This window comes from Anolis sagrei, chromosome 4 (genome assembly GCF_037176765.1).
Source record: "Anolis sagrei isolate rAnoSag1 chromosome 4, rAnoSag1.mat, whole genome shotgun sequence".
Lineage (NCBI taxonomy): Eukaryota > Metazoa > Chordata > Lepidosauria > Squamata > Dactyloidae > Anolis > Anolis sagrei.
The window spans coordinates 150,112,988-150,138,007 of NC_090024.1; the positions used below are offsets into that span (position 1 = coordinate 150,112,988).

Here is a 25,020-nt window from a genome sequence, read left to right on the forward strand (position 1 = left end):
TGCCATATATGTGGGCGAAATGTCAGGAGAGAATGCTTGTAGAACATGGCCATACAGCCTGGAAAAAACACACAGCAATCCAACTTGCAAGTGATTAATAACACCCACCCTTCAAACAGAGAAATCCAAATCACTGTAACCATATAAAATGGTCTAAAAAATTAAATTCTAAGAAAAGCTACTAAATATTGGACATCAATCAGTGATATTTTAAACAAACCTTTTAATACAATTTTCAAACCTAGAAACTCAATGAAACAGTTTTATAAAATACAGTATGGCTCAAACATTTGAATGGTTGGGTTTTTACTGCAATGGAATTGTAGCATATGTTAAGACAATGCGATCAAACCAGTGTTGAGAAAAAAGATCTGAAAATCATGCAATGCTGAAGTTGAAAGGGACCATAATCCAAGCCTCAACTCAAATCTTTCAGATATGCAGGTAGCACAGCTAGTATCTATGAAACATGGTCATCCTTTTAGAGTTAACAACTTTTATTGTAGACCTCACACTTTACATTTCTTCCATTGCTCTTTCAAAAACCATTCTCCCATTTATTAGACTTCATGTCAACCTCAGATTTACTAGATGTACCACATCAATTTGTGCAGCATGAAACAACCTGAAGTCCAAACAGGGATGCAGAACCCCCGCCCTCCCTTCACATAGATTATTATATGTGAGATTAAAATGTAATGTATCTTATTATGGCATTTTTTGGAATCAGCCTTGTGCTAAAAGATACACAAACACAATGAAATGTCTTGTTTATGACAAAATTAGACAGGTATTTGAATACAGCACACAACCCATATTTGTCTAAATGCAGCAGAAGGGGAACAAAACAGAGAAACAATCTGTAGTGCTTAAAGGTAATTTTGACTAACAATTAAGTCACGCTCCAACTTTTCCCACTGGATAAAAAGGTAAAGGTTTCCCCTTGACTAAGTCTAGTTGTGTCTGAATCTGGGTGGTGGTGCTTATCTCCATTTCTAAGCCAAAGGGCTAGTGTTGTCTGTAGACGCCTCCTAGATCATGTGGGCGGCATGACTGCATGAAGCAGAGTTACCTTCCCGCCAAATTGGTACCTATTGATCTACTCACATCTGCATGTTTTCAAATGCCTAGGTTGTCAGAAATTGGGGCTAACAACGGGAGCTCACCCCGTCCTGGATTCCAACTGACTTTCTGGTCAGCAAGTTCAGCAGCTCAGTGGTTTAACTGCGGCCCCTTTTCCCACTGAATACAGAACGATATTCCAATAAACTCCAAACATGGTACATGGAAAAGGATGATTCAATAATAAAATGTGTCCTTAGGAGGTATTTCTAAGTAATCATACTTTACAGTGTACGACATCTAATTTGCATGTGTCATCTGTTCTTATCTCTAACCAATGAGATATAATGTCAGTGAAACAGTGAAAGAAGATAAGGCACAATTTTAAAGGAATAGAAGGATTTTGTATGGAAAGTCATACAGCAAGCATAGTCATTACTTACTAAACTGTTATGCTTTGTGGCTTTGGGAATAGGAGACAAAGAAAAGGCTGAAGGTCTAGACTCAGTACTGATGACAGCGGTAAACACTTAAAGAGGAATCGCCTGATGGAATCATCCTGACAGGCAAATTCATATGTTACCTTCCAGTGAATCTGCCTGGATGAGACACAGTGGAAGAGACAGGTCTGAAATCACTGGGGAGTCCTCTGTCAAAGAGCAGGGGAAAGCAGCTTTTTTCCCAATGCTGTACAAGGAGCCATTATTGATCACAGCTCAGGAAGGCATCATTCTTGTACACAAACGGAGAGATGCAGTTATTTGTGTCAATTAACTCTCATTCAATGTCAGTATTGATTGGCAAGGTCTCAACACTAGTTGTTGCCATCAATATGCTACTTACAACAGAGGTAGCCAGAAGACACTAATAATCTGCTACATGCAACAACACAGAGCAGGCAATGCAGACTCTCCCTAGATTGGAGGAACTGTCAGGGCTTCACGGTTGGAAACCTCTGGCTACACAACTCCTGACTTACCACCGACCCAGTGGCCCCAAAGAAGCCATTTCAGACTGAAGGAAGCAACCTACAGGTGTGAAGCCTTAAATAATACGGAGCAGTGAAAGGGCAGTCACTTTCCCAAACAAGCTGTGTGTCAGTGCTAAGGCCTCAGAAGAGGGGGAAAAAGCTTTCAGAAAAAAAATCAAGAGCAAATCCCATGTAGAAATTGTTCACTACTCCTCTGTCACATCTATTGGTAATAGGACTTCTGAGTAACACTCTCTTTCCTTTGCACAACAACAACAAAAAAAAACAACAACATAGAAAATTAAGATTCCTCCCTTCCCTTTTAGAAGTGACTTTTACTAGTCCATATGTCAAATGACAACACTTAAACATAAGTATTTGTATACTGACAACTCCTGAACACATCTTCACTTTTATCCCAAGGGTGGAAGCAATAGTTATTTGGGATGACAAACCTCCCGTTTGGTTTACCTTATCTGGCTAAATGGACCAGCGTATGAACTGTCCTGAGTCCCTCTACGGAGGTTAGAGAAGAACGGTATATAAAAGTTTTAAATAATGAATAAATATATCAAATAGGTAGTCAACAGGCAAGATGGTTGAAGAAGACTTATTACATACAGTGGTTTTCAACCTGTGGTTCCCCAGATGTTTTGGCCTTGAACTTCCAGAAATCCTAACAGCTGGTAAACTGGCTGGGATTTCTGGGAGTTGTAGGCCAAAACACCGGGGGAACCATAGGCTGAGAACCACTGTATTAAAACTATATACTACAATAGACCCTCAACATTTGCAGGAATTAGGGGCAGTGAAATCAACTCTCAACAAATGTGTAAAAATGCAAATGAAAAAGAAACTCTTTTCAAACCTGGGAGAACACCTATCTAGGAATATTAATGTCACATGTGTCAAATGCAAGGCCTATGGGCCAAATCCAGCCCAGCATGTCATTTTATATGACCCGTGAGATTTTCAATATTATGGCAATGAAGTTACATTTATACAGTCTCACAATTAGAAAGGGTCCTTTGAAGGCAGATGTGGCCCTTGGAGAAAATGAGGTTGATATCCCTGATCTAGGTCTTCCATGGTCAACTTCTCTCAGATGACCTAGAGATTCTTTGAGAGAACGTATCAATCAACTCCATGCAAAAGTTATGCCTGCAAATGTGGAGGGACAACTATATACAGGCAGTCCCTAAGTTACAAACATCTGGCTTCCAAATGATTCACAGATAATAACAAGGGTGAGACAACAGGAATTTATTCTTAGGAAGGGAAAATCACTCTTGGAAGAGTTAACATGGGGAAAAGAGGTCTCCACTGAAGCGTTCTTACCAAGCCTTGTTTCCAGAACAAGCCACATTTTTCAAAATCCAATTATCACAGGTTCGGAAAATGAGGTGAAATCTCCTGAGCAGAGGCATACACCCTTCCCTGTGTGTGTGGGTTCTTTTGAGGTGGTGGTGGTGGTCTTAAACTTAAAAATTGTACCTGTTCCAATTTACATACAAATTCAACTTAAGAACAAATCTACAGAATGTGGGGACTGCCTGTGTAGACAACAACCAATGCTTATGTGGAGAAGGTCCAATAACAAAAATGAAGAATGTTTTTCTTGGTGACACTAAACATTCAAAGCCCAGTGCATACAGTACTACTACTTGGTTTTAAGTAAAGGTGCTTTGTGAATCTGGGGACAAAAATTGCTTGTGCTACCTGTCCCCAGTTGCTAGATAGCATACATAAAACGGATGATATCTCCTGTCCCCTCCGTAGATCCTTCAAAGAGTAGCATTTGAAACAAGCACATCAATAGCATTAGCAATAAATGCTAGCTATCCAGCTTTTTTGATCCACAATTCCATCAGTCCCATTCAGCATCACCAGTGGTATGAAATAGCGGAAACTACCATTTAGAGCACATGGAGGAACAAATTTTCTCCACCTCCCATCATACCTCTCAACATGGCCATTTCTCATCATTTTCCTCCCCACAAAAGCCTTAAACTACCAATGTCTTTTAAATAATCTTGTTATACATAATACCATATTCATTCTGACTTATAATCACTACATCAGGAGCCTGTTGTGGGGCTGATAGGTTCAAGCATAATGAACTACACGAAAGCATGCCTGATGTAAAACATTTTAGCAAGAGAACATTTGGGTGGGTGGGTGATTAAGGAGTTGCTGCTTAACTACAAATCTCTAAGAGCCATCCACAATTCAGGAAGGGATCAAATAGACTACACATTTGAAATATTGAAAGCACAATTCTAGCACACTGTTTCTTAAAGTGTTGATGCTTGAGCCACAGAGTCTCTGGATTGAAATTCCCTCTTGCAAATTTTACGATCCAGTCATGACTGTGATCTCCTTTACATTTAAGAACTCTGTCTCATGATTTGCAATGATAAATATGTTAGATCAATCTACAAAACAATTTCAAGTAAACAAACTGGTATTTTCGCAACACTCCACCTTCAAGGTATGCGTTTTATGAGATATACATTTTATGAGATATGCATTTTTATGCCTTAGAGGCATGTTTGGTATGATTGCAAGACAGTGGGGGCATCTACACTGTAGAATTAATGCAGTTTGACACCACGTTAACTGCTTTGGCTCAATGCTATGAAATCATGGGAAATGTAGGTCCCCCCCCCCCGCATTTTTGTGGGGGTTCTGAGTTCCTATTTGTTAAAATTCTTGCTCCACTCCCAAAAGGGACTTGGGATAGCTTACAAGACACTGCAGTGCAATATACAGGGTTAGTCAAAATGCATAGGCCAATAAGCCATTCAATTGAATGGCTTATTGGCCTATGCATTTTGACTAACCCTGTATAACATAAATGATACATGAGTATAAACCAATATCACATAAAAATTATAAAACAACCACTATCAACACATAAAATAAAATAACACAATTTAAATGCAGAACCATCAGTAGTTAAAACTAGCAGATAGAATACTAAACAGCAATAATAAAAATCACGTTTTTATTTAGCTTGGATTTCTTTGTAATACTGCCCTTCCTCCTCTGCATTAACAGCGCAAACAAATACACAGAGACACTTCACTCATCCAACAAAATGCTCCAGATGACTCTGGAGATTATTTGACATCTCAGTTTTCCTAACAAAAGCTTACAGGCACTGAGGGACTTTGCTTAGAAGGAACTATAACTGTTCTAAAACGTCTCCAGAGAACTGCTTAGTGTATTTCCCAGCAGTGGTGATTGAATAAAATGGTGCACGGACGAGGATGAACTGTAAGCATTTCTTTAAAAACCAATGGAGCTGAAAATGGCTATTGCTGAGTTCACCACATGCTCTCTTATTGCTGTTAATCTTTTTTTTTTTTTTTGGTAACTAAACCAGTCCATATAAAACCACGCTTTTTGTTTCTTGGAATACAGCTTTTCTCAAATTTGGCACCAAAGAAACACTCTTTCTATCCAAATGCAAGAATTTTGCGTTACTGCTCACACTTTGACATTATGTTATTTAGAAAACTGCCATTAAACCTTTCATCTCACATTTGCTTGCATAGCTTCAGGTGACTAGTCTTCACAAAAACTATTGCCCTACATTATTAGAAAAGAGTACAGGAACACAAATTTTAAACTTTTACTGCTGCAAATTCTGAGGCGGAGAGGACTGAATGTAATAAATCTGGTGACTTTTGGATTGATAACTTCCTTCAGGAAATATGAACTTATACGGCAAATGCCATCAACTTGGTGTCCTTCAGAGGTGTTGGACTACCAATCCTATGTGATGAATCATTGTCATATATAGTTTCATGATTTGTGGGTTGCAGAATCTACTAAAGTCTAAGACTGATAGGTCATTACTCTAGTCTAGATCCAGCATGGTGCAGAATGGAGATTCAGATAGAAATCCTTCCTCAGACACAAAAGTTCAGTAATATCTCAAACAAACTATCTAACAGGGTTGCTGTGAAGACAAAACTGAAGATATATGCCATAGAACATGTTAAAATAAATGCCCATGTGATAGGTTCTAAATCAAATCAGTAATTTGCTCCCTAACCTCTTCTGCTGAATTCATTAGTATAGTAGACTAGATACAAAAGAGATTTATCTTAGCATAACATTACTAACAGAAAAGAAGAGGACTGCGATTTGAGCACAAACATATTCACCACTCTCCTTAATTCCAGGAGTTATGTAAGTGCTGTGATATTATCATTTAGCCATAGTTTATAAACCAATTCCAAATCATGGCAACCACAGTTAGCAGACAGTAGCCCTAGCACAATCTCTGCTACATGAAAAGTTAGACCTTTGACAGCCCTTTGCAGTTACCTGAATGTTTTAATAAGTCCCTTAAGTTCCTTGTAGGCATCTCCAAGAGGAATCTGAAGAGGACCCAAAACAGCAGGCAAGCTGAAAAGAGAGTAAACCACGGTGATTTTAATGCAAAATTCCTCTACTTTTTGACATTTCACTTTATGATGTCTTACTCTTTTGATGCTTGCAAATTACAGACAAGTTCTATTAATTTGATAAGGAGAGGTTCTTTCATCAGTTTTCCTTGCCTATGACATTGCTTGTACACACATGCACAGCCTCAAGTATTTTCTACAGAAAGATTCTCCTTGAATCACCTTTGAAGGCATCCAAAACCTGCTTTGTGTTCCTTTGTGGGAGAAAACCAGGATATAAAGATTAATAATAATAATAATAATACCGTATATTCTGGTGTATAAGACTACTTTTTAACCCAACAAAATCTCCTCAAAAGTCAGGGGTCGTCTTATACACGGGAGTCATCTTATATGCTGGGGGTCGTCTTATAGAGCAGGTGCTGAAACTTCCAATGCGGATTGGAGAACCTGTGGTTGCTGCATATTGTGGGGAGAGCTCAAAAATGGCAGTGGCCACGTCCCTTCCATATGCAGCGACTGTATGAAAGCACTAAGGGTGACGCTGTACAAGTATGGTAGAAGAAAATCCATTCATCAGGATTTGTGGACTTAATGCGGTCCCAATGGTGAGGTGAGGGCGCCTCACCAGGAAGGTGTAAGTGAAGGGTGGAGCAAGCTGCAGGCGTCCGGGGCGCCCGGAGTATGGAAAAAAGAGATAGAGTGGCTCTGGGCCCAGAAAAACACACCTCTTTTACCTGTCTGGCCCGCCCTTGTATCCTATTACCATATCTCCTCCCCTGCCTCTCAGGTCTCGCTCCTGAAGACGGCAGTGAAGTGGTGCAGGTGCACATGTGTGAGATCTGAGAGGCAGAGAAGGAGGTACAGTAATAGGAAATTTACATATTGAAATCAAATCTGATGCTTTAAAAAAATTATGTGGTGTGTGTTGGAAGAGGGGTAGTCTTATACAGCGAGTATATCCCAAACTCTATATTTTAACTGGAAAAGTTGGGGGTCGTTTTATATGCCCAGTCATCTTATGTGCCAGAATATACGGTAATAATTTTAGTTTTATTGGTCATTCAAACATAATACACAAGCAGTCCCCAAGCTACAAAGATCTGACTTACAAATGACTCATAATTAAGAACGGGGCTGAGACAACAGGAAGTGAGAGAAATCTACTGCTCAGAAGGGAAAATCACTCTTGAAAGAGTTGTCATAGAGAAAAGATGTCTCCACTGAAGCTTTATCACCAATCCTTGTTTCTCAAACAAGCCAAATTTTTCAAAATCAAAATATGAGAGGGACACAAAATTAGGTGAAATCTTCAGGCCAGGGACACAGACAGCAAAACAAACACCACAGGGGTGTAAACCCTTCCCTATACTATCAAAAGTGTGTGTGTGTGTGTGTGTGTGTGTGTGTATGTACACATACACACACACACTGAGGCTACTGTTACATTTAAAAATGTACCTGTTCTAACTTGCATACAGTACAAACTCAACTTAAGAGAAAACCTACACAACCAGTCCTGTTCATAACTTGGGGACTACCTGTATAGTATGCATTTGCAAACTTAAAAAAGACTTTTCAATTAATTCCATTTTTGTTAGCACCTCAGTCCCTCACACATCAGATAAGTGGAGGTTTCCTGTACTGATAAACTAGAGATAAACCAGAGTAGTATAATGGTCTCAGTGCGGGTCTAGAACTGGGAGGCTAGAGTTTGAATTCCTCCTCAGCCATGAAAACCCAATGGGACTCCTTAGGCATCTCACATAGCAGATCACCTCTGAATAAATTATGCACAGAAAATCCTAGGACAGGATCACCATAAGTCAGAGTGGACTTCAGGACACATAACACCAAAACAGAATTTGGCTCACACTCATCAACAGTATAGGTTAATATGCTGTCAAAGATTTTCATGGCCAGAATCACTGAGTTGCTGTGAGTTTTTTTGGGCTGCATGGCCATGTTCCAGAAACATTCTCTCCTGACATTTTGCCTGCATCTATGGCAGGCATCATCAGAGGTTGTGAGGTCTGCTGGAAACTAGACAAGTAATGTTTATATATCTGTAGAATGTCCAGGGTGGGAGAAAGAACTCTTGTCTGCTAGAGGCAAGTGTGAACGTAGCAATTGGCCATCTTGATTGAATGGCTTTGCAGCTTCAAAGCCTGGCTGGTTGCTGCCTGAGGATGCCTGCCATGGTTGTGGGTGAAACGTCAGGAGAGAATCCTTCTGGAACATGGCCATACAGACCGAAAAACTCACAGCAACCCAGTATAGATTAATTCTTGCCAATTTCACTGGGTTTTAACAAAACCTAAACATTTAGTCCCATGCTTTTAAGAGTGTACAGGCACATTACCTTCTCAATCTCAAGTGTGTGTTCCCAGGTTAGCTGCACCTATGCATTCAATTTGTCTGAAAATACTGGAATAATAACTGTAAGAGGGTACTCACGCCTTTCGCAGCTTTTCAAGTACAATCTGTGTCCGAATCTGCTGCTGAGCTTTAGAATCCACAAGTGGAAAAACTGGAGTCCACTGCTGGCCATCCTACATAATTTAGAAGTAGAAAAAATACAGCTATTATTAAATTATCAGAAGAATATGAAACAAACATGTCTACATCTTTGGACCCCCGTGCTCCTCTGCAACAGAGACCAAAATAAGTGTTCTGGAGGAGTCTAAAGCTGGCACATTACTGTCAAAATGAAGCAAAATAAAGTTTGTATATTGCTTGCCTGTAGATTTTGTATTTTGTTTTGTTTTTATGGATTCACAACTCCACTGGAATTCAACTCCATTGGAAATCCAACTACAGGTCATTCATTGTTTCATGACCCCACTTTTCCTAGTTGTACAGTACTTTATGAATCATTATTTTCATTAAAAAAAAAGTCAAGGGGAGGGGGTTGAAGAGTGAGCGTAACTTTTCAAGATGCTTACTTGATCTTTGCTAGATAGCTGCTCTCCTCCTGACTCCATTGTCAGTTCTTCTTCTGCAACGGTGAGCTTTCCTTGGTAGAACTCCTTGACTTTCAGTTCTAGCTGCGATGTCTCTTCTTTCAGTTTTTCAAAGCTAGGCACAAGTTTGGCTGCTGTCCTGGGGTTCCTGAAAGGCGCAGGCTTGTTCAAAGAGTTCAGATCATCTATTATGCTAGCAGCAGCATTAGTTTCCTCAGAACTATCCAAATCATCCTCATCAAGTTCTTCCTGTTCACGATTGGTTGGTGGAGTCTGCTCCTGTGGCATGCAGGTACCTACAAAGCTGGAGCCATAAAGCAGTTTCAATGTCTCCTCAGTCTTCCATTCACTAAATGTTTGCCTGAGATTTTCTAGCAAACACTCTTTGGCAGCCAGAGAGTCCACAGGGCCTTTTAGCTCAGGGTTGCCAGGCTGCTTTGATTTAGCAAGCAGCCTTTTAAATCGCTCTGTCCCCTTTTGGCTCATACCCAGGAAAACCACCTGCGAACCTTCACAGTTGCTTCCACAGCCATCTGAGGTGGGAACAGTTTCAGGAATTAGACTATATGCAGAAGTATCAGGTTTTCCAGTCTGTGATTGATTAGGAACAATGTGTTTCTCTTCTGGGCCATCCAAAGTGCATTTGCTGAGCTGCTCTGCTGCCTTGTTAACTGGATTTTCAATAGCGATAGGCCCAGACTGGACTCTTTCAGCCGGCTTCTTTTTGAGGATACTCTTTCTGGGTACCTTCAGAGTTTCCTTCTTTGTTCCTTGCAGAATGGAGGAAACAAATTCTTGCTCAGCATCGCTGCTGCCACTCTCACTTTCTGTGCTAGAGTCGACTTGGACAGCCGCTGGGACAGGATTGTCAATGTCTAAAGTTGAAACGCCTTCAGTAACCAGTTTTACTTCCTTCCCAGCACCACCCCTGTTAATAAAAATAAAATGTCCATAAGAAAATGCACACTGTCCATTAGAATGGTAAAATATGCCATAATCTATGTTATTTTTATATAGTTGCAAACTTGCTTTTACTTGCTAATTATATTTATCTGCTGCCCTTCTTCAATTAGTTAAAGGCAGCTTACCATATGTATAACTCTAGAAATTTTAGTCAAAACTTTGACCCCCAAAATGTGGGACAACTCATCCATGAGTCAATGTAAGTACTGGACCTTAACTCTTATTTTAAAAGGTGTTAGGGAAAAATGCCCTAAAATATAGCAGCAGAGCATCCAAAAACAAACAAGATACAAAAGTTGAGAATCAGCTCATTCGCAGGCAAAGTGTGAAGTGCTCTTGGTTGTGGCTGTAAAAATTCAGAGCTTAGGAAGGCAAAGATGCAGAATCCAATCTTTAAAATCACAAAAGGTTTATTTACAATAATAAGAAATAACTGCATTTATTAATAATCAAGAATTGGATCTGAGCTACTCTAACACACATCTCTTCTAAGGTTTCAAAGAGAAGGGGAAAAAACCACCCCAACTACTACATTTCTCTAACACACATAGAGAGAGAGATCTCAAAGCACACAGCACACACTCAGAATGTAAGAAACAGAAGTCAGATTTTTAAAAGGCTTGGAGAAGAAAAGTATCCTTTTTGAACAACCAATCAAGTGAGAGCAGAAACAGAGAGTATAGAAGAAATAGATACATTCCCAACTGTCATACAGGTGACATTGGGAAAGGAAAACCCTTAGTCTAGAACAGTGGTTCTCAAACTGTGGGTCCCTAGGTCTTTTGGTCTACAACTCTCGGAATCCCAGCCAGTTTACTATTTATTTATTTATTTATTTACAGCATTTATATACCGCTTTTCTCACCTCTGTCTATACTAAACTAACTAACTGCTCCTCGTTGAGGACTTGAGACTTGGGCAGTGTGGGGTTGAATTCCAACAAAAGGACCATCTCTTCTCTGAGTAGAGGGGAAAAAGTGAGAGCTTCACCTGTCCTGGGAGAAGCTAAAAGGAGCACTGATCCCTCTACTTTCTCTGCGGTGCTATTGCTTTTTGTCTTTCTGAAGGCCTGGGTAGGGACATTGGGGCATTCCCCTCTTTGTGGAATGACCATCAATGTATCAATGGGTCATATCAAAATCTGTAATTTTGGTCCCCAAATGTGCTCTCAACTTAATCAAGAAGTCAACTGGTACATATGTTGTACATACAGTAGGTAGCTTTCCTCAAACTACAGAAAAGGAGATTCCACCTGAACATTAGAAAGAACTTCCTGACTGTGGGAGCTGTTCAGAAGTGGAACTTTCTGCCCCGGAGTGTGGTGGAGGCTCCTTCTCTGGAGGCTTTTAAGCAGAGGCTGGATGGCCATCTCTCAGGGGCGCTTTGAACGCAATTGTCCTGCTTCTTGGCAGGGGTTTGGACTGGATGGCCCATGAGGTCTCTTCAAACTCTATGATTCTATTATTCTTCCCAACTCCTATCATAACAACCTTGAAGGAGCTGGGGGTGGTAATGGCCGACAAGGAACTCTGGCGTGGACTGGTCCATGAGGTCATGAAGAGTCACCAAATGGCCTGCTACTGGTCGAAGGATATTTAGTATAATGCCAAATTTTAACTTTGTTTGTGTTTTTAAATACATTACAACTGTACCTTCAATTCGCTTCTGACACGATAAAAATGCATAACATCACATACCCATCCCATTAATGTCCCAGGAAGGGGAACATCTCTTCCAAACAGCCTAGCAAGTTGTGAATATTCTCAGTATTAGTGATAACAGCCATGTAAGGTGGCAATTCCGCTCTCGCTTTTAGTTTTGACACTGAAAGAGCTATCCAAGTTTTGAACATTTTGTGGGAAGAGGATTCACCAACATGAACAATCCTTTAAAAGTTCAAACTAAATTGCATAATACAGGATGGTCACTATAGGAACTCTCTTGTTCTATGTTTTCGTGTGCTTTACTCGTGCAGATGGAAGATAACTTCGAATGAAAGACAATAGCAGAGAGGCATACTTGATGTAGAGGCAAATTAGAAGTGTAGAAAATACAAATGTAATATACTACAATATTTTAAGGAAAAGAACACAATAGTTTATACTACACAATTTATACAACAGTACACCACACCAACAAGCATACAACAGATTTATGAAGCAGTCCTATTCTACGCCAGCAAATATTGTGAAATTGATTTTTGTCTTAGTTTTTCCTGAAAGATTCAAGCAGACACAAACAAAAAAGCAACCCACAGATTGCTTTTATTTTACACATAGACAAAAACACAAAAGTGTGAGCCTACTTCTGTAATGTTTTAACTGAGGATGTAAATAAGCTTTCAGCACATATAATTGGTTCCACTTAGATTACAAAGCAAGTCATATATGAAAACTGAGGCACTGAATCCAAGAGCAAACACAGTATTTGTGTCATGTTTCAACAAGTTCAATTACTCTACAGTTCTAGGGGCAGCTGAAAATCATACAGATCAAACAAACTTTTCATCATCACAAAATGAAAAAAACTCCACAAACAATTAAGGCAAACAGATCTTTGTAGCGGCTACAATAACACTAGGTGCACAGGAGAGGAGAACAGCAAATCAAAGACTTTGTTCAACCAGATTGTGGATGCACAAACAAAAGCATCAATTCTACTGTACCTTGCTCCTTCTTTTAGTAATTCGATGTCTGGTGGTCTGGGAAAGATAAAAATAAAATTGATTTAGGAACACAAATGATTGTTGATGACATTGGGGAGTGATTTATATTATACATGCATACAGTTTTATAATTATATAACAGCTCTAAGCTATAGATACAGAAGATGGTAGAGGGAGGGCCTAAATACCTACCATGATCATAAACCATCAAAAACAGGACCTATCCAACATGATTTTTATAACCACTGCACTGTGCAAATGAAAATGGGCATTGCAGGCATCCCCCAAGTAACGGATTAAATAGGTTCTGTATATTTGTTCTTAAGTTGAATTCGTATGTAGGTCAGAACAAGTACATTTTTTAAAGTGTAACTCCAACCAAATATACAAATGCTTTGGATAGCACAGGGAAGGGTTAAACACCCCTGTGGTGTTTGTTTTGCTTTATGTGCCCCTGTTCAGAAGATTTCACCTCACTCTCTCTCCTTGTGATCATTGAATTTTGAAAAAAAATCACTTGTTGCGGAAACAAGGACTGGTTCTAAAGCTTCAGGGGAGACACCTTTTCCCCATGATACTAACTCTTTCAGGAGTGAATTTCCCTTCTGTGGGATAGATTTCTCTAACTTTCTGTTGTCTTACTCCCGTTCTTAACTATGCATTGCTTTTAAGCTGGATGTTTGTAACTCTGGGACTGCCTGTATTCCCATCCATTTACACAAGCAAGAATTTTCAGACTAATACATTCTAGTGAGGTTAAATGGGTCTTTTCTATTATATATAATCCTTCTTTCTCACACAATCTATTTTACTCTGATTTTCAATCTTCATTTTAAAACATTATTCCAACTGTTATTACATTTCAAAAGATTTTCCCACTTGATTTTAAGGTTGGATTCTCTGCATATGTTTTATCTAATACGTTCAACTTTAGTAGCCTTTTGTTCATCAGATAAGGGAGAAATGCCTTGTGAGAAAGTGACACCCAGTGGGGACTTAGTTAGTTGCAAGCTGCTTTTTTTCCTCGGTCAAATAACAGACCTGCCGCAGCACGCACACACATATACGGTAAAGGTAAAGATTTCCCCTGACATTAAATCTAGTTGTGTCTGACTCTGGGTGGTGGTGCTCATCCCCAAGACAAAGAGCTGGCGTTGTCTGTAGATGCCTCCTAGGTCATGTGGCCAGAATAACTGCATGGGGTACCGATACCTTCCTGGAGAAACGGCAGGTATTGATCTACTCACATTTGCATGTTTTTAAACTGCTAGGTTGGCAGAAGCTGGGGCTAACAGTGAGAGCTCACCTCACTCCCTGAACTGCCAACCTATCTATCTATCTATCTATCTATCTATCTATCTATCTATCTATCTGTCACATCTTCTTTTTGACTTGGAAAAATGTGTACCTACTACAAGTTTGTTTCCAGGCAAAGGATCCTAAAGGATACCAATCAAAAGGCACTGCATTGTTTTTGCTTTCTCAATGTTCTATCTTAAAGAGAAAAAGATAAAGAGAAAAACAGTGACGCAAAGCAGTGCAACCCTCTCTTGTAAATGGAAGATGTTGACATCTGGATTGACTGTGAAATATTGTCTTTGGAGGCAGGACAACTATGCAACATAAGCTGTAACTAGAAATGCCCTCAGCACTTATTTTACAAGCAGATGTTTTCAAAGCCCAAATCAGTCTCTTCTCTTTTGGTATTACTGCTAAAATTAGAACTGCGGCCCTAATAAGATTAGGCAAGATAATCCTGCTTTTCAGACAAAAAAAGGACATGAGATGTAGCCTGAGATCCATGCTTTTAAATCAAGCAGGGCCAGCACAGATAAAAGCTGGCTCCCAACTTGTCACTCTTAATAAATGAGAACCTGTTAGAGTGGCTTACAAAAGTAACTTTTTTGGTACTATAATGCCTAGGATTTGCCAGCCAGCATAGTTATGCTGTCTTGGTAATTCTATGGGTATAGTATGAAAAAGTATTTTTCAGGATCAGCTGAAAGGCTTCACTCAGCGTCTTTATTCCTTGGAGCATATTCCTCTCTCATCTCTTTCCTCACAGATTAGAGGTCATCGTCATCTGGGCTGACCTTAATTAAAGCTAACCAGGCTATAAATCTAGTGCAGGAATATGCAATGCAGGAAGGCTGGGGATCACATTTAGGTATCCAGAACATGGGGGCACACTGCTGAATAAAATCCAGCGCTATCTGCTTTGAACTGGAATATATGGCAGTGTGGACTCAGTTCAAAGCAGATAATAAATAAACACATCTGTTTTTTTATATGATTTTGATTGGGAAGAAGGGGATAAAAGAAGGGGCTTGAGGGTTGGCAGATGAGGGACGAGATTTTAAATCAGAACTGGAAGAAGTGAGGGGGATTAAGGTGGGTCGAAAGCATTTGCACATTTGTTTTCCACAGCAAGTCAATGCTTGTCCATGCCAAGTCATGTTAAACAACATCATTGTTTAAAATACCATGGGTCATTCCAAAGGCTTGGCAACACCCTTTTGGATCTAGCAGGCCATATGCAGTCTGTGGGCTGCACCTCACTCACCTACAATCTAAAACCTGAAATGAACCTCAGATACCCCACCAGGCTGAACAGGACAGTCAGAGAAACCATAATGGCAGAGCTGACAAGTTGATGGAGTACACTTATTGCCCTGTATCCCAGGATCTGATGTCAGATTATATGTTTATCCAAGTGGAGACTTATATAATCCAGTTCAAAACAGATAACCTGGGATCAGATCCTGGGATATACGGATAGTGTAGAGGGGGGTCTAAATTACATTCATAGAATCATGGAGTTGGAAGTGACCTCGTGGGCCATCCAATCCAACCCCCTGCCAAGAAGTGGGAAAATTCAATTCAAAGCACCCCCGAGAGATGGCCATCCAGCCTCTGTTTAAAAGCCTCCATAGAAGGAGCCTCCACCACATTCCGGGGCAGAGAGTTCCACTGCTGAACAGCTCTCACAGTCAGGAAGTTCTTCCTAATGTTCAGATGGAATATCCTTTCTTGTAGTTTCATTATTTACTGGTTACATACCACTTTTCTTCCAGTGAAATAAAGGGGGAGCACACTGCTGTGCTTCTCATTTTACCCTCAAAATCACTTAGATCATGCCCCTTCCACATGGCTATATAAAATTCCACATTATCTGGGTTATATGGCAGCATGGACTCAGATAACCCATTTCAAAACATATATTGTGGATTATCTGCTGTGATATCTGTGTTATATGGCTGTGTGGAAGGGCCCTCAGACAGAATTGTGTTTGAGTTGCTGAAGGTCACCCAGCGAATGTCATGTCTTGGTGAGACCTTGAACCTGGATTTTCATTGTCCAGACCCCACATATTAACTACTGCTCTACACTGGCTTTCTTGTATTTGGACATTCCTTGCAAGAGCCACAGTAGCTCACCACTGTCTAACTAATAATGCCATTGTTGGCTGTATCACTACTGTAGAACTAATTTTTTCCTGTAACCCTACGCGTCTTTCCAAAATATTACACTTTACTATAATTTCCTCACCAGAGTTATCTGTACACCATTTTTAAATGCCATGTAATCTTCAACTGATACAGGCAGACTAAAGCATGGGGAAATGAACCCTTCTACCACCAAACTTAGTAGGACAGCTTCTTTTCTTCCAAAGAGACTGAAATGTTCAAACAGCTGTAAAATAAGTCCTTCCCAAAAGAAGGCAGTATATGTTCAGAAGGATTTAAGAGTTAATCTTGATTAGGGCTGCAGTTTTTTGAGAGAGCAGGTGTATCATATTCAGAAGATTCAAGGTCAATAGACTGGCATTTTTCATTTTCAATTGCTGCCCATTTTTACTAGCAACACGGGACACCCTGATCCAGTAAAAAAGCAACTTCATGTGTTCTAAAGAAATAGGACGTCTTCACCTTTTTGAATTTGAGCAAGTCTAGGGCATCAAATTAAATACAAATACCATCACAACTGAAAAACAACACTTCAGCCTTTGTCAAAGAATATCACCTGAAACCAGAAATTGGAAAAGTTTTTTGGGACTATAATTTCCAGAATTTCAGCATGCGTACCAACTATAGCCAAAACACACACAAAAAAAGCCAAAACCAAAAACCTTAAAATAAGGTCTTTTTATGGCCTTGGAAACGACCCCCAAAACATTTTATTTCCCAGTACATATGTACATTGCTTTTTTTCTTCCACTGTGAACAGGAAAGAAAGAGTTTTAAGGATCACTTGTTTTATTACATAAATATTTAATTACCTTTCTTCATCTCGCAGCCACACTGGACTTTGGGAAATTTGACCTTCAAAGTATTTTGATGCTTTGTAACAGAAGTTGCTGCAAAAACACTGCCACACAAAAAAATTGCAAGTGTTATGTCCTCATTTTAACAAAATAGATACAAACATGGTGTGAGCTAAAATCAATCATCCCAGGGCCCTTCTACACAGCCATATAATCCAGAATATCAAAACAGAAAATCCCACAATATCTGTTTTGAACTGGGTTATTTGAGTCCACACTGCCATATATTCCAGTTCAAAGCAGAAAAGGTGGGATTTTATTCAGCTATGTGGAAGGAGCCAAAGTTTTTTTTTGTAATGAAACAAATAATACATTAGATATTAATTTGTAAAGAATGAAAGACCAGTTTCTGAACACAGAAATCCACTAATCATAACAAGAGGAAAGGAAAAAGCTTTTTTTTGTAGGAATAAGCAAATTATTCTAGGTTCAGTATGCACAGTAAATATGAGCCAAATGAGACAACCTGTAGGAAAATATTTTTCCTGAATGTTGTTGGTTTTCTCACAGATACATGACTAGTTGTTGTTTCATCCAGGAACCTCTTGCAGGCTTCCAAACATATTTGATGGGCACTGTGCCTCTCTTTTCCATCTTGTAACTCCATAATGGCTGCTGTAGCCACAAGGAAGTGACGACTGGTTCTAATTTCTCTCTTCCTTTTGTCCATTTCAGTATGTATTTGGAATGCTAGGAAATGTAGTTTCTCTATGGGCTGTGGATGTCACTGGAGACCTTGATTAATGATAATTTACCAGTGTTCCAGGCGCAAGGAGTCTGGATGGCAATTCCACAAACTACAGTGCACTAAGGGCTTTCTTTTGCACACTTTTGCGGGATCTTGTTGTCTGGCTGCTGCGGCTTGAAGCTAACAACATGAAATGGTCAGTCTAGATAGGGCCACAGAGACCATACACATGTCTGCCATTTCATCCCCAGAATCTTTTGAAATCCAGAGCCAATGTCTTGTAACAGTGCAATAATATCAAGTGACAACCATAGGAATAATGTTTAAACATACCTTTCTTTCAGTAATATCATAAACTTTGTTTGTTTTTGTCGAAATTTTGTACTTTTGCTTTGGCACCTTAAAAGACACAAAGACAAACACAGTTTGGCAAATTTGTTAATGCCACCTGAAGCTTTAATTTTAAAAATCCCAAGTTGGCATTGCTTATTATGCCACAACATTATCTTTAACCACATATCTCAAGCTGACAAGAAGCCTGAGAATTTTGATTTACATTGTGAAGATATTTGTATTTTGAGGGGACACAATTTTAGCCCACAAGACCTTAGCCTATAGTTAAAATAGCATTTTTCTAGGTTTACATCTCTTCAGACAGATATAATAATACAATAACAACAACAATAATAATACTTTATTTATAACCTGCCACCATCTCCCATAAGGACTCGGTGCAGCTTACAAAACAGCACATAAAGATGCCATACACAAAATACATCATGCATAAAATAAAATACCTCAACATGAAAACAATAATAGATTACATAAAGCAAGTATATAAATTGGATAAAACAAGCTCTATTAAAATAGAATCAGTTAAAATATCCATGTAATCAATATAGCAGCCCAGCTGAATGCACAGAATGAAGATATAAAGTGCTAAGTGACTGGCAATCAGTTCTGATTACTGTCTAAAAATTATCAAATGCCTACTGGAAAAACAAGTTTTTAACTCTTTCCTAAAGTGCTGAAGTGTAGGGGCTTGTCTAAGATCCCAATAAAATGTGGGGGTCCGGGGAGGGGGGATCTTTAGAGCCGGGGAGCCACTACTGAGAAGGCCCTCTCCCTTGTCCCTTTCTCCATTGCCTTCCTGATTGCCTTTTTTTACAAGATATGACAGCCCTTTCCAAGGAATCCTCCTAAGTTGCATCAACTAAAACTGAATCACCCCTTTTGCTCTTGTGAAATGAGTCAAAGGGCCAGTCTGCAAGAAACAATACATTACAGTGTATTATTATGGATAAGGAGAGCCAATGGACCAGCAAACATGTAGCAAAACATTACAGTGTGTTATTATGTACGATGAGAGCCGATGGACCAGTATGCCTGTAACAATATATTACTGTTAATTATTATGTGCCAGAATATTGGCTTCTTTGGTGCCAAACTCTCCCTCTCCTCCTAGCTTGGCTGCAAGGAGAAAGGAAAGCTTAATCTCATTTTCTAAAGTTTGCCATAGTGCACAAAACCTACAATGTTTAATCTGAGCAATGATTTGTTGAAACTATCTTCTTAATCCTAAATCTGATGTTTGCTAATTTCAGTAAACCACAGTTAAGATTTAACACAATTTTTCCAGGTTAGAGAGAGAACTAAATTATGCAGAGCTTGATTTCCTCTCCTTGATCACATTGGATGAAAGCAGAGGCAGGACAAAGAGGTGGCAAGAACACTACATAGTTTTAACCCATGCCGGGGGCCAATATAGTATATACCAGTGGTTCTCAACCTGTGGGTTCCCAGATGTTTTGGCTTTCAACTTCCAGAAATCCTAACAGCTGGTAAACTGGCTGGGATTACTGGGAGTTGTAGGCCAAAACATCTGAGGACCCACAGGTTGAGAACCACTGGCATATACTATCAGATTCAAAACTGCGGATATCCAGGCTCACATCCTTACTCACAAAGCAACCCTGTAGACATTTTAAATCAGTTTTGAATTTGTAACACAGGAAGATAATGAAAATGGGCGAAAAAAGCAAGTACTGGATAATTTTCAGGAAGAAATGCATTTTAAATTTCAAAAAATTACAGAAAAAGAACCAACACATACACCACTCACAGACTCTTACATTCTGCAGCCTATTTCGACAGATGGGGTAGCCACACAGTTTGACGATAAACCGCTCTTCCACAACATCTTTATAGTGAGAAGGTGTAATGAACTTCCCCTGAAAAGAAATAAACAGATTTGCCTTGAAATGTGGGTTTTCATGGATGAGCAGGGATACAAAGAAGCGGTGTGTAAAACAGTAGAAAGGAAGATTAGGAGGGGAGTCATTTGGGTTCGACAAAACAAGTTCAATTTCTGTTTTGGGAAGAATCTTCATGAAAACAGAATGGGTGGACGGACTCAAAATTGGAAACAAAAACAGAACAGATTTCTCCTGTTTCACACATCTCTAATTTACAAACCTTGGACTACAGTTGTTTTAGTCAATGCTCAAGCCTCTACCTCACGCTGAGTCTCCCTTTGGAATATGTCCTATAGGAAATGGGAAACCTTGCAGTCCTCCAAATGCTGTGAATTAAACTTTTAGAAGCACGAACCAGCCTAGACAATAGTGGGAAATGCTGACAACAGCAGCCCAAGGTCATTGAGAAGAGGACTTCTTAAACTTTTCCACTTGTGACACCTTTTGGCCCAATACAGTTTTACACAGCCCTGGGTAGATAAAACTGGTATAAAAATCAAACATTTCCTTTTGCAGAGTCTGCTGTAAATGCTGCACAACAGATTCATGTACATGTCTAAAACAGCAACTAGGTGACATTCAGAAAATGTTTACATTTGCCAATTTTTTCAGGACCCCCACATTGAGCTATGGGGACCTAGTTTGGAGACCCCAGTTTAAGAAGCAGTGATTGAGAGGGTTATATGATTCCCAGATAATTCACATTATCTGCTTTGAACTGGATTACATGAATCTACACTGCCAGATAATCCAGTTCAAATCAGATAATCTGGATTTTATATGGCAGTGTAGAAGGGGCCATAGACTGCCAAGCTAACACACATCTATGGTGCCTCTCCAAAGATTGATAAACTATCTTTGGAAAGGAACCATTAACTGCATAACAAGCTATAGGAGACCTTGACACATTTAAACTAAATATTTTATATAAATCTGCAACAAGACGACATACACAATTTGTGAGGAATTCTTCAGTGATATCGTCTTCTAAGAGGCGTTCAACCACCTTCAAGGCTTTTCGCTCATGCGCAATCTTCTTTCGAATAGCAGCTTCAAGTGCTGCTTTCCTACAAGGGGAAAAAATAGTGGTGTGACCCACATTTTGGCAATTCATATGAAGTTGCTTAAGAAACAAGTGGGTACGAACAGATCCAGCGCAAAACATTTGATGCCTGAAGCAAAGAACACAATGGCACCCACTTTTCATTTCAAACTGTGCCAGCTGGACTAAAGACCTGCCAGTCTTTAATAGGTTAAACAGGGCAGAATATGTGTCTCAAAGAGAAGGGAATATCAGAAAGTCATGAGAAACATCTAAAAGCCCTCAAATAAAAAGAAATACATTACAATGCATGCGCAAAACCACACACACATATATATAGATACCCAAATACACACACACAAAACACAAATACACAGATTTGGCCACAGCAATGTGTGGCAGGGGACAGCTAGTTGATTCATAAACCTTTTGAAGGATTTACAAAATAGATATAAACACATAATGCAACCAAACAGTTATTCTGAGAGACAGGATACCTTTGTGCAGCATCTTCATTTGTCAGGACACTGGGCTGTTTATTACCTAAGAGGAACAACCAAAAATACAGGGAGATGACAAACCACATGAAATCACATGATCAATTCAAGCTTTTGTAGGAACAGAGTGGGAACCCGCTGTTTGCTTAGGGAGAAACTTGCCCTTATAAAACTACAACTCCCACGATTCCATAGCACTGAGCCCTGGCAGTTCAACTATATTATTCCTACAGTAGTATAGGAATAATCACAGCTATAGAGCATCTCCCATCCCTAGAAAGCCACCCCCTTGGAAGATAGGATTGGTTTCGCCTCCACATATTGAGGAAGGGAGAAGGAACAGTCCATGTGATGAAAAGGGGGGGGGATAGATACAAACAGCTGCGTTTACCCGGGCGCCGGCGCTGCCTCCTGGCCTTGGAGCCGCTGCGGGTCCTCTCTTCCGCCATCGCTGCCGGGAAAGACCTCTAACCCCTCACTGCGCCTGCGTTGTTTGGGAAAGGGGCGTGGCTTCTCCCAAAGGGGCGTGGCCTGAGAATAGTCATGAGGCCGTGCTGGTAGACCGGTCTCTTTGGAAAGAGGGAAGGCGGAGGTAAGAGGAGGGAGTCTTGCTGCAGGTTGGGGTCACAGGCGGGAGGGCGCCAGGGAGGAGGGACAGCCCAGGTCTAAGGCATAGTAGTTTAGGAGGGATTCACTCTTTGTCTTTCGTTTCTAGGGTTCAGAGAGGCTCCCAAGTGAAGCCTGGAAAGGAGTTGCAGCCTTCTTTCACTTCCAAGGCTGGTGCAAGGGGAGTCTCCCTTCTCTGAAATGCTATGGGAGCCTGGGAGTTGTAGTTTGGAGGGAAAAATAAAGACCCTGTGAAACTACAACTCTCAGGATTCCATTGACAGGAAAGGCCTAAGGCCTTGTGAAACTACAATTCCCAGGATTTCTTTGGCAGGGAATGCTAAAGGCCTTGTGAAACTACAACTCCTATGATTCCTTTGACAGGGAAGTCTAAAGGCCTTGTGAAACTACAATTCCTAGGATTCATTTGGCAGGGACGGCCAAAGGCCTTGTGAAACTATAACTCCCAGGATTCATTTAGCAGGGAAAGCCAAAGGCCTTGTGCAACTATAACTCCTAGGATTCCTTTGGCAGGGAAGGCTAAAGGCCTTGTGAAACTATAACTCCCAGGATTCATTTAGCAGGGAATACCAAAGGCCTTGTGCAACTATAACTCCCAGGATTCCTTTGACAGGGAAGGCTAAAGGCCTTGTGAAACTATAACTCATAGGATTCATTTAGCAGGGAAGGCCAAAGGCCTTGTGAAACTATAACTCATAGGATTCCTTTGGCAGGGAAGGCTAAAGGCCTTGTGAAACTATAACTCCCAGGATTCATTTAGCAGGGAAGGCCAAAGGCTTTGCGAAACTACAACTCATAGGATTCATTTTTGCAGGGAAGGCTAAAGGCCTTGTGAAACTACAACTCCCAGGTTTCCATAGCATTGAGCCAGGGCAGTTACAGAGGTATCAAACTGCATTAATTATATAGTGTAGAAGCACCTGGGATGTATAGTCCCCCCCCCCCCCCAATGTACACACTTTTAACAGCTAATAATAGCTATGGAGATTATAGACTATAACGGAAACCTTTACCTTTATGGAGATTATTTGGATGTTAAATATATATGTTTATATTGAAGATGAAATGTTATACTAATTAGCTAAAGTTATAGATTCCATTTTAGAGTACGTTTACTTGTTCCTTGTGTGCCTCCCAATTCGTTTCAGACCTATGGAGAACCATTCACTGGGTTTGTACAGGAAGGTTTGTTCAGAAGTTATTTGCCTTGGTCTTCTGAGGCTGAGAGAGCATGACTTGCCCAAGGTTACCCAGAGGGTTTCTATGGCTGAGTGGGAATACGAACCCCGGTCTCAGAGTCATACTCCAATGCTGAAACCATAGAAGGAGTTCAAATTCATGTGCGAGCGCAGCCATGCAATGACCCCATGGTCAAAGCATAGAGTTGCACATTTCATTTGAGGTTTCACTACTAATTGTGCACCACATTGGAATCTTTGATCTTGTTAAGGATGTACTGGCAGTCCCCGAGTTACAAACATCTGACTTATAGACGACTCCTAGTTAAGAATGGGGGTGAGACAACAGGAAGTGAGAGAAATCTACTCCTAGGAAGGGAAATTCACTCCTGGAAGAGTTAGCATGGGGAAAACGTGTCTCCCCTGAAGCTTTATCACCAGTCCTTGTTTCCACAACAAGTCATATTTTTCACAATCCAATTCTCACAGGGACAGAAAGTGCTGTGAAATCTTCTGAACAGGGGAACAGACAGCAAAAGAAACACCATGGGCGTGTCAACCTTTCCCTATGCTAACCAAAGATAGGTAGATAGATATATATATCTCTGGAGTTGCACTTAATAAAATGTACCTGTTCTGACTTACATACAAATTCAACTTAAGAACAAACCTGCAGAACCTATCTTGTTTGTAACTTGGGGACTGTACACATTTTAATGCACCCTCCCCCTCTGTTATAAGCGGTTAAGGGTGTATACTTTTTATAGTTAAAGAGTAATTGCCCTTGAGCATGTGCAGAGTACTTTTTATCTATGTTGTATGGCAGTGGTTCTCAACCTGTGGGTCCCAGATGTTTTTGCCTCCTAACAGCTGGTAAACTGGGATTTCTGGGAGTTGTACGCCAAAACACCTGAGGACCCACAGGTTGAGGACCAATGTTGTATGGTCTCTGGTAGATTTGAACACTTTTTCAATCTCCTTCTAGCTACATAAATGGTCTTCCTTTAAGGAAACAATTAAAATGTTATTTATTGTGTCAGGAGCAACCAGACATTTGTATTACATTTTTAACAAAACAAGCAGACAAAACAGAAAGTTTGCAAGCTTGGTAGTTGATTAAATGTCCTTTGACCAGTATCTGGCCATTTGGAGTGCCTCTGGTGTTACCGCAAGGAGGTCCTCCATTGTGCTTGTGGCGGGGCTCAGGTTGCATTGCAGCAGGTGGTCAGTGGTTTGCTCTTCTCCACACTCGCATGCCGTGGATTCCACTTTGTAGCCCCATTTCTTAAGGTTGGCTCTGAATCTCGTGGTGCCAGAGCGCAGTCTGTTCAATGCTTTCCATGTTGCCCAGTTTTCTGTGTGCCCAGG

At 40.2% G+C, this 25,020-nt stretch overlaps 2 protein-coding genes across 2 annotated transcripts in view; one reads left to right on the forward strand and one right to left on the reverse strand.

Moving 5' to 3' along the window:
* RPAP2 (RNA polymerase II associated protein 2) overlaps nucleotides 1-22,331 on the reverse strand; it is a 54,778-nt gene extending 32,447 nt beyond the window's left edge. Inside the window, exons 1-10 of the mRNA XM_060773918.2 lie at nucleotides 22,239-22,331; nucleotides 21,848-21,893; nucleotides 21,261-21,375; nucleotides 20,186-20,284; nucleotides 18,387-18,452; nucleotides 17,321-17,409; nucleotides 13,042-13,077; nucleotides 9,396-10,341; nucleotides 8,908-9,002; nucleotides 6,371-6,451 (exon numbers count right to left, since the gene is read on the reverse strand). Coding sequence (XP_060629901.2) covers nucleotides 6,371-6,451; nucleotides 8,908-9,002; nucleotides 9,396-10,341; nucleotides 13,042-13,077; nucleotides 17,321-17,409; nucleotides 18,387-18,452; nucleotides 20,186-20,284; nucleotides 21,261-21,375; nucleotides 21,848-21,893; nucleotides 22,239-22,296 — 1,631 coding nt within the window. The 5' untranslated portion in view covers nucleotides 22,297-22,331. The remainder of the gene's footprint in view (nucleotides 1-6,370; nucleotides 6,452-8,907; nucleotides 9,003-9,395; nucleotides 10,342-13,041; nucleotides 13,078-17,320; nucleotides 17,410-18,386; nucleotides 18,453-20,185; nucleotides 20,285-21,260; nucleotides 21,376-21,847; nucleotides 21,894-22,238) is intronic.
* An 18-nt stretch (nucleotides 22,332-22,349) lies between these two features.
* The window catches only part of GLMN (glomulin, FKBP associated protein), a 34,186-nt gene continuing 31,515 nt past the window's right edge, over nucleotides 22,350-25,020 (forward strand). Inside the window, exon 1 of the mRNA XM_060773919.2 lies at nucleotides 22,350-22,439. The gene's annotated coding sequence lies outside the window, so the exon portion shown is untranslated. The remainder of the gene's footprint in view (nucleotides 22,440-25,020) is intronic.